Source organism: Musa acuminata, chromosome BXJ3-10, assembly GCF_036884655.1.
Source record: "Musa acuminata AAA Group cultivar baxijiao chromosome BXJ3-10, Cavendish_Baxijiao_AAA, whole genome shotgun sequence".
Lineage (NCBI taxonomy): Eukaryota > Viridiplantae > Streptophyta > Magnoliopsida > Zingiberales > Musaceae > Musa > Musa acuminata.
Window position 1 is genome coordinate 15,928,479 of NC_088358.1, and position 8,254 is coordinate 15,936,732.

Here is an 8,254-nt window from a genome sequence, read left to right on the forward strand (position 1 = left end):
TTTCACCTTCTCTCAAATTTCGCTTAGTAGCCTTGTCTGTCCATCCCTCAACCTCTTTCATTCGACAAGATCTTTCCTTTTTGTATATAAATTTCACTCAAATACTTGTCATATTATATCCTTATCATGATAACTATATTGGATAAATTTTCTTTCATATTGTTGAATAATTCATTTTGGATTTCATTATACAATTAATTTTTCAAAATATTATCATATATTCTTTATCTTAGATAAAAATTAATGTTTATAACATGTGATTGATATTATTTCTTTTATCTAATTCTACACAAGTAAAGCCTTGTTTTCATATACGTTGTTCAATTCTTTTATCAATTTTACTTTTTAAAAAATACTTATAGTACTTTATATAATCTTAATTATTTTATATATTTTTAATTAATAATGCGATCCTGCCTATGTTTGACTTTTGAGTACGAGTGCCTCAAACAGATACTGTGTTAAGAGGAGAGAGGAGAGCTTATTCTTCCATTCTCGCCTCGTCGCCCAAATTCCCCCATTAATAATTGGACAATAACCAATGCTGCAATCGATTTAGTTGGCAATGATTCATTCCAATAACCTCGATGCATGCATGACATTAAACTTGATGAGGCCAACAGTAGTAACTTCAAGTAATGCGCATTAGTCAGAAAACCAAATCGAAACTCGCATGTGGTAACATTAACCACAACAGGAAGCAGTTTCGGAAGCAATAGTCTGCAAATAATCTTAGCCACACAAAAACAACTCCGGATTAAGGTAGGTGCAGGATAATGTCACGATCCAGTACATCCATATTAATACAGCGAAATCACCATAATTTCCAAAACTAGCGGCAAGAAAAATTGAAAGTGAAGCATGAACAATCGCTCTTACAAAGATCTAAGCATGCAACTCCGTTAGTCCCATGAACACCTGATGAACATATGTCACAAGAATGGTAGTAGTGTCACTCAATATCCGAAAGATCTAACTCCTCGTTGTAAATTTCAAAATCTTCTGGAGTCCAACAACAAACCAGATGGAGCCGGAAAGTAGCCATCTTGATTCCAAGCAACCTCTGCAGATTTGAAGCATCACAACATTTGATGTTAAATTGCAGCTAAAGTAAAATAATTCAATTGCTAAGCAAAAGAAAAAAAGAAAAAAATTAAGTTGCCCAACCCTGTAAATTTAAATTGAAACCAGCTTATGCCATCTAGCCATATATTCTTAGATGACTAGAGGTAACAGCAAAGTGAGAGCTAGGGAACTTTACACGGAAAGCAGTATCAGCTCACTGCATCATGCTATATAATGATCACATTCCCCACATGAGAACAATGTAGACTCGGATTAGATAATTTGAAGAAATATGCTTAAGAAGTTGTTATAAACTATTGTTTTTTTACCAAGTTATAAACTATTATTATAAACTATAAATGCATCTTAATCAATAGGAGCTCTAGGTTGTGCCAATTAAAAATGGATCAATTAAAAATGGATCAATAAACTATAATAACATCAACTATACAATGGTGTTTCTGCTTCATCTTTTAGAGAAGTTTGCATAAGATGGAATTCCTCAATGTCATACGTTGCTTACAAAAGCACCCATTTGCAGCGTCACTCCAAAAACATTCAGAGAGACATGATAGCATTTGGGAAGTCTTCTAGTGACTACAAATGGCTTTTCCAGTGACCAATATTTAGTATTCAAATGAGTAAATTAATTACTAGTTTTTGGGATGACCAAAGCAAACATATAAGCTGTGAACTTGTAGCAAAATTTTAGACTGAAACCAACTTATCCTGATATAATCTTGATCTTAAGGTGGGGTTGCACATAACAAAGCCATCACTATTTATTTGCGCATTGTAGAGAAAAAGCTATTATTATAACTTTGTCTACACATGGGTCCAGAAATTTTTAGCATTTCAGCTAATGGATGTCTGTGTGTAAAGTCAATTAGCAAGTATTGCTTTGTCAAAGGAAGTAATCCTTTTTCTAACAGGAACTGTCTTGAAATTTAGGGAAAGTTGTTTCTCTTTCAATTAAATAGCCACGTCTGTGACTACACAAATTGAATCAGAAAACTGGCCGATAAGACCAAAACCTAAAAAATACAATGGGCTTGTGGTCAGGCTCAACCAATAACAACATGTTTGCATGAAGAGCGATGACAGAACTTGCTAAACAAATTATGCAAGATATACTAGACACAAGATAAAGTTGTCATTAATTTGAACTTGATTGACCGAAGGGGAACATGTGCTACATGGAAAAAACAAAATTTTAGTCAGTCAGTCAATAGTTCTACAAGTCTAATTCTCTTTTCTTTCCACAATTAAGTAATATAGCATCTACAAATTTATTAAAGTCATATGTGTAAAATTACCAAGGTGCGAGCTGATTCAGGAGACAATGGCATCCCTTTTTCACACACGACAAAGTCAGAAATGAGCTCAACGATTCCTGTGTTTTAGATATGTAGCAAAATTGTCAGAAGTATCAGTTACATTGTTTGACTTATAATCGGAGTAAACATTGAGTTAGCAAACAGCTGAACCTCACAAACCTTTATTCAAGCGAACTGGTAAACCCTGCTTACGGAGATATGGCTCCATTTCATGTGTGAACTGATCCAATGGACCTTCTTTTATTTCAACCTGCAGTGAGACAGTATTCAAAGTTCATGGTTGTAAAATATTAACTTCTTACAGCATAATAACTACCAAACCTTTTCAGTGGCTATGCTTCCTGTCCTTGCAAAATCATGTTCTTCATACTCTTGAAATCTTCTGCATCAGTATGCAAGAAACATTAAACAATGAGTACATTCACGAGTAAGGATTGACAATAATGCATGAATAATACACACGATAATCTGAAGCTAAATAAACGTTGTTGGTGACAAGCATGCAAGCAAACCACATTACAAAAATTCAACATAATGAAAGCAACAAAGGCATATCCTGAAGGGCGATGATCGATGAATAAGATGTGGAAACCTAAGTTTATGTACGCAAAGTGAACTAAGTGCTCTAGGACTACCTCTGGACCTCCTCTTTAGCCAGATTGGTGCAGAGAAGTCCAGCATCACCACGAAGAAACTGCACATGGGATATGAATCTTCATGAACAATGGCGATCTTGATAAAATTTGTAACCAAACCAAAAGAAGAACGAGGAAAAATAACCACCTTAGAAAGCTTATGAATGCCGGGCTTCACTTCATCGGCTACTGACCGCCCTAACGCTATCTGCATGACTTTGTTTGACCCCAGAAAGAATCTATCACCATAAGAAGCATAACATGGTGAGACAACCTCGTTCATGGACATGAGGATCAACATGGCAGCAAAATCACTGTGAGCAGAACAATACCTGCCGGTGGATTTGTGTTGCTCCCTGAACTCCTTGAATCTCTGATTCCTCATGTTCTCGAAAGTGAAGACGTAGGCAGAAGCGTAATCCTCCAGTGCTTGCTTGATCGCGTTCACAATTGCCTCCTTGTGCTCCTTCCCCTTCTTCTTGGTCTTCGACAGCGTCACTACACGCGACGGGAAGCATCAAACATCACAAAAAGATCACATCACGGAAGATCGAACGGGGCATCCAGCGAAAGCTCCACCAAAACTGGGATTCGTCTCACCCGTTCGGTTGCGTTTGGAAATCGGCATCGCCTCGCAGACGAGTTGGCGTTTGATGCCGCCGCTTGCAGAAAGGGTCTTGCGGTGCTGCGCGGACGATTTGTAGGGCTTAGGGCACGCGTCGAAGGATATACCAACTGCAGTTGGGTCTTATGCTGACACAGGTCAATTTCGTGTACTAAGCCCATATAAGCCCAACAGTATTGGGCCTGACGTGCAATTTTGTCGTAAATGTAAAGGGAATGGACGTCGACTTTGAATTCTTTTTATCTGATAGTAAAATAAAAATAAATTATTATATAAAGTTTGTAAGCTCCATTGGTTAGAGAATCAACACGTTATCATACTTTATATGTTCTCACATAGCAACACCGTATTTCTTTATTTCTCTTCTTTTTTTTCTTCGTATGTTCTTGTAAAATATATATTGATATGGTCAAATTTGATTATCAATCTGACATGATAAAATTAATTTTATTCAATCGGTTTTAAAGTATTATCATGTCTAAGAGGAAAATAAATTAAACTAATTGAGAAAATTTTGTATTTTATCATATCATGTCTCACTTCAGTCCAATCATATAAATAATTGGATGAGGGGAATGTTCGACAATACTTCTGATATTAAGATCATTGTAAACTCGGACTTGTAAATAAGATGTAGAACTCAAAAGCGGAGCTGCAGACTAAAATGCAGGAATTGGTGCAGAATGAGAGCAGACTACATGCTGTGTCTACCAAATCGTGTGAACAATAGCCACCATTCCATTTCAGTTGAATTCTAGTTTCCACTGTTACGAGGTGAGATACCAATTCATACAAGCTGGTGTGCAACATCAGAAGACGAGACCGCCAACCAACAAAGATGTCACTGGAACTGTTAGGTTGTCATCCACCTCTGTACTAATGGGTAATGATTCCACAAGGGCACTAGCCAGAGACACAACAAAGAAGCGTATGATCATTCCCCAGCTTTCTTCGATGAACCCAAAGGTGTGGTAGTAATGCATGTACCTGGTTTAATTATTAACATAATTTCAGAATCAGTGAAACTATTTGGTAAATGAATTAGAAATACGGACAAACATACCCCACAGATGCTAGAAAGCCCGCCAATGTCATTGTGACGCTACCTGCAAAGGACTTGTTATGGTTGTAGAACAGCTTTTTTCTTCCAAATCGTCTTCCTACTATGTCGGCCATACCTGGCAACAATAACAACTCATGAATGCTGCCTTTCGTAGCTGGAAATGCAAGGTTAGTTTTCCAACATAAATATGTTTACCGTCTCCAGCACACAAGTTGCAGATTGCAGCTATTGCAATAGGAGATGTCCGCCAGAAGAGCCAGGTAGCAAAAGTTATGGTGCAGGCATAGTATAGTGGCCCCTTCAAAAGTTCCCTAAGGAATCAGAGAAATGGTTTGAGAGGAAGCCGAAAGGAAGAAAAATGTCATTGACTAGTGGAAAAAGAGAAGCAAGTTGCTCATGTGAGGAGAATTATCAACACTGCTCTGTCATAAGACAGCATCTAAAAGTTGTAACTTGTAATCTCCATGTCTGCTTATTGACTTGACCATGGCATCATTTTTCCATATTCCAGATCCCAAAAGAAGCATCCTTATGATATTAATTCCCGGTGCTAATGCTGCAAGTAATGGTGCCTGACTTCCTGAACTACAATAAGTAGAAATAGTTGAATCAAATGAATAACCTCATCTCTCTGGTGAAGGTTCTTTAAACATATAGTCACCTGAACAAAGGCCAGAACAGCAAGAATACCAATCCGATGCTTATATGTACAAGCTTCCTGTTTAGTTTCTAACATGCAAAACCGGAAAAAAGGTTATTCTGCAGAAGCCAACAGAATGTACTAACACATACAATGATCAATATCTCTTAAATAGCTTTCCTATTTTTATGTATTACTCTTTTGACGGAAATTCATCAATGGATCAGAAAAAGACAACTTGACACCAGTTGATCAGAAAAAGATAATGCTTGCTTTAAGAAATAATTCCCTAGAGAAAGTTGTACAAACCCAAGATGGCAGGATAACAAAGAATCCAGTAGCCCAACCAAACAAGTTTCCAGAAGTACAAGTTCCGTGATCGTTAATATCTAGGAGATTAAATTATGTTGATAGACAGTGAGTCTAAAACATGCCATAGACCTACAGAACATGTAACTTCACTTCTCTTATAAGTTCAATGATTCACTTCATCAGAAATCTCCAAACGTATGACATCAGAAACTCAGCATAGTCATGAAAAGTGTGAGGCTCAACTAAATATAAAAATGAAGCAAGACGAACAGATAAGCTATCCTACCAGCAATGAAATCCATGACAGAGGCTTCAATTTTGAGTCCAATTCCATGTTACATGATCTATAAGGTCTGCTGTACATAGAAGCAGAAAGCAAAACAGTATGAGGCCCTTATCCTTATGTATGTACATCAAGGGTGGTGTCGATGAGTGTAAACTATTACAAGGGATTCATGATTAGTACCACTGACCTTGATTCAAGTGTTTATAGATGCATGCTCAACAAAGTTTAAGGAGCTTTATGCTTCAACATATCACAATACATCCCATGCCATTATAACTCTTCACCGCATCTACTATTTAGAAAGCCTTGAATCATCAGAGCATGAATTTTAACTTTTAAGGTTTTCAAATTGCATATCATTTTGAGGTGAAGTTGTAATGACACAATTTTGTGGACAATTATGACAAGATTAGTGAGAGTGGGCAATGGTACAATGGTAAGATTGTTCCTTTGCAACCTAGGAGACCAGTTTTCAAATATCAAAAACAACCTCTCTTCCCAGACCTTGCACTGGCAGGAGCCTCATGCATCAGTTATGTCCTTTAATTATGGCAAGATTAGTGCACAATCAGGAAATTTAGATTCTTTCTATGTGAACAATTCCTATTATTTACACACGGTTGGATTTTTTTCTTTTTATGAACCAATATGAAACTTTTGTGACTCTTTATGGCCCGATAGCCATGATTATCTGCTTCTACTACTTGTAAGATTCATGCCTTTTCTACCACAAGCATCTACTTTTCTCATCCTCAGCTATTTCTAACCTGTATATGCTTTCAGGTCACTTCATAACTTAGAACAAGGTAATAAACTTCCAAGAAATTATAGTTAACTCCCAACTACTACCCTCGTTTCAGTTTCACAAACCTTGCATTTAGCGTCACCAAAATTCAACCTTTATTTATCTACTTATCTCAATAATCAGTTCAACCTAACCAAGAACAAGAACGATTCACCCCAAAATTTCGAATCCGCAGCTCCTTCGAACTTCAAGGCTAAAACAAAATCCTAGAAACCATCGCCCAGAAGATCCACATCAGACGAGAGAGTGAATGGGAGCAGCCGCTGACCTGCTCAAAGACGCCTCTTTTAGCCAGCTCTTCCCAGAACCGAAGGAGCCCGAGGGCAGTAGCAGACGTCAGGGCTGCCGCGCCCAAATCATGGACCACTGAGCTCTCCAGCGAAATGGGATCGACCATGGTCGCCAGGAGGCGGCGGTGGGGGAAGCAGGAGGAGCGGAAGCCGGGCGGAAACAGGGTAGGAGAACCGAAGACGGAGGGAAAAGAGCGCCGGCCCAGATGAGCTGATGACCGGATTGGAGGAGAAGCGTAACAGAGGAGAGAGACCTCCGAATACATCCTTTCCGTCAAAGTCCAACGCTAAGAAAACGCAGGTTTAGAGACATAAAGGATATATCCCCCGAGACTATCTTCGTACCGGTCATATCGTACCGTTTGCTAACTAATACGGATCCGACAAATCACTGTCACAAAAACCACAACCCATGAAGTCCCAATCACGTAACAGAGTTTATCGATGGAGATGATGTCCCTGATATCCAAATTAATCCGACTTGATTCGGGTGGGTCCGTGTGTGCAAGAGATGAGATAACGAAAAATGAGGTTTGAATACTTGTTAAGGGACTTAAGTCGATTAGGTGCGTGCTCCGTAATTAATCTATATGAAAACTGACGTCGCAAGTTGAGGGTGGATTAAATTTAGTAAATAATAACTAATCTTAATTATTATATCTAAGATTTTTTTTTATAATAAGTTAATAGGAGGAATATTTCGTAGAATGTTTCTTCCTCCATTTTTAGATATGAGTTGAATATTTATTTTGGATTGGTATCAACGTATGATGGAGTCTTACTCTCTTGACGTTGACTATATTAGCATGTGTATTACCATATGCTGAGTTATTATTGGGGAGAATATTTTCTTATTAATCATCAATCAACAGTTTCTTCTATTTTCCTTCCTTTCACGTGTATTGCTCAATCCAAAATGTGATTTATGTACAAACTTGAAACTGATGATTTTGTTCCCTTTTTTCGCTCTTTTTTTTTTTTTTTGTTTCACCAGCATGGGAACTTGAGAGTTAATTTTGATCATTAGTTAGATACGATGAAATTAATCTGACCTTTTTTTAATATTGTTATGTTTACAAGGTAAAAAAGAGGCTTGAATGTCTGTATCTCGTATCCTATTTTAATTGGAGAGCTGAAAACGTTTATATCTCATATCCTATTTTCTCAACTTATGCAAAAGATTGTTTACTGGTTTA

The 8,254-nt window shown here is 37.5% G+C and overlaps 2 protein-coding genes across 2 annotated transcripts; both read right to left on the minus strand.

The window, feature by feature from the left end:
- Positions 1-732: 732 nt before the first annotated feature.
- On the minus strand, positions 733-3,768 carry LOC135650722 (uncharacterized). The gene is made up of 8 exons (XM_065170278.1): positions 3,638-3,768; positions 3,370-3,535; positions 3,186-3,276; positions 3,038-3,096; positions 2,724-2,784; positions 2,562-2,652; positions 2,382-2,458; positions 733-1,063 (listed from the first exon to the last, which is right to left on the minus strand). The coding sequence occupies exons 1-8, from the start codon at positions 3,663-3,665 to the stop codon at positions 953-955; spliced, it is 684 nt and encodes a 227-aa protein (XP_065026350.1). The 5' UTR covers positions 3,666-3,768; the 3' UTR covers positions 733-952.
- A 614-nt stretch (positions 3,769-4,382) lies between these two features.
- Positions 4,383-7,348, minus strand: LOC135650692 (probable phytol kinase 2, chloroplastic). The gene is made up of 6 exons (XM_065170226.1): positions 7,037-7,348; positions 5,387-5,454; positions 5,179-5,310; positions 4,921-5,036; positions 4,726-4,840; positions 4,383-4,649 (listed from the first exon to the last, which is right to left on the minus strand). Exons 1-6 carry the CDS (start codon positions 7,322-7,324, stop codon positions 4,472-4,474), a joined length of 897 nt encoding a protein of 298 aa, XP_065026298.1. The 5' UTR covers positions 7,325-7,348; the 3' UTR covers positions 4,383-4,471.
- Between the last annotated feature and the right edge of the window lie 906 nt (positions 7,349-8,254).

Bases quoted from the DNA above. Each gene is read 5' to 3' on its own strand.
- LOC135650722 (XM_065170278.1), bottom strand. From the start codon at position 3,665: ATGCCGATTTCCAAACGCAACCGAACGG. The intron at 3,536-3,637 runs GTGAGACGAATC...CGTCGCGTGTAG, and splicing joins TTCCAAACGCAACCGAACGG to TGACGCTGTCGAAGACCAAG. The intron at 2,785-3,037 runs GTAGTCCTAGAG...ATACTGATGCAG, and splicing joins GCTAAAGAGGAGGTCCAGAG to AAGATTTCAAGAGTATGAAG.
- LOC135650692 (XM_065170226.1), bottom strand. From the start codon at position 7,324: ATGTATTCGGAGGTCTCTCTCCTCTGTTACGCTTCTCCTCCAATCCGG. The intron at 5,455-7,036 runs GTCAGCGGCTGC...TTTGCATGTTAG, and splicing joins AAAGAGGCGTCTTTGAGCAG to AAACTAAACAGGAAGCTTGT. The intron at 4,841-4,920 runs GTAAACATATTT...TATTGTTGCCAG, and splicing joins CAACTTGTGTGCTGGAGACG to GTATGGCCGACATAGTAGGA.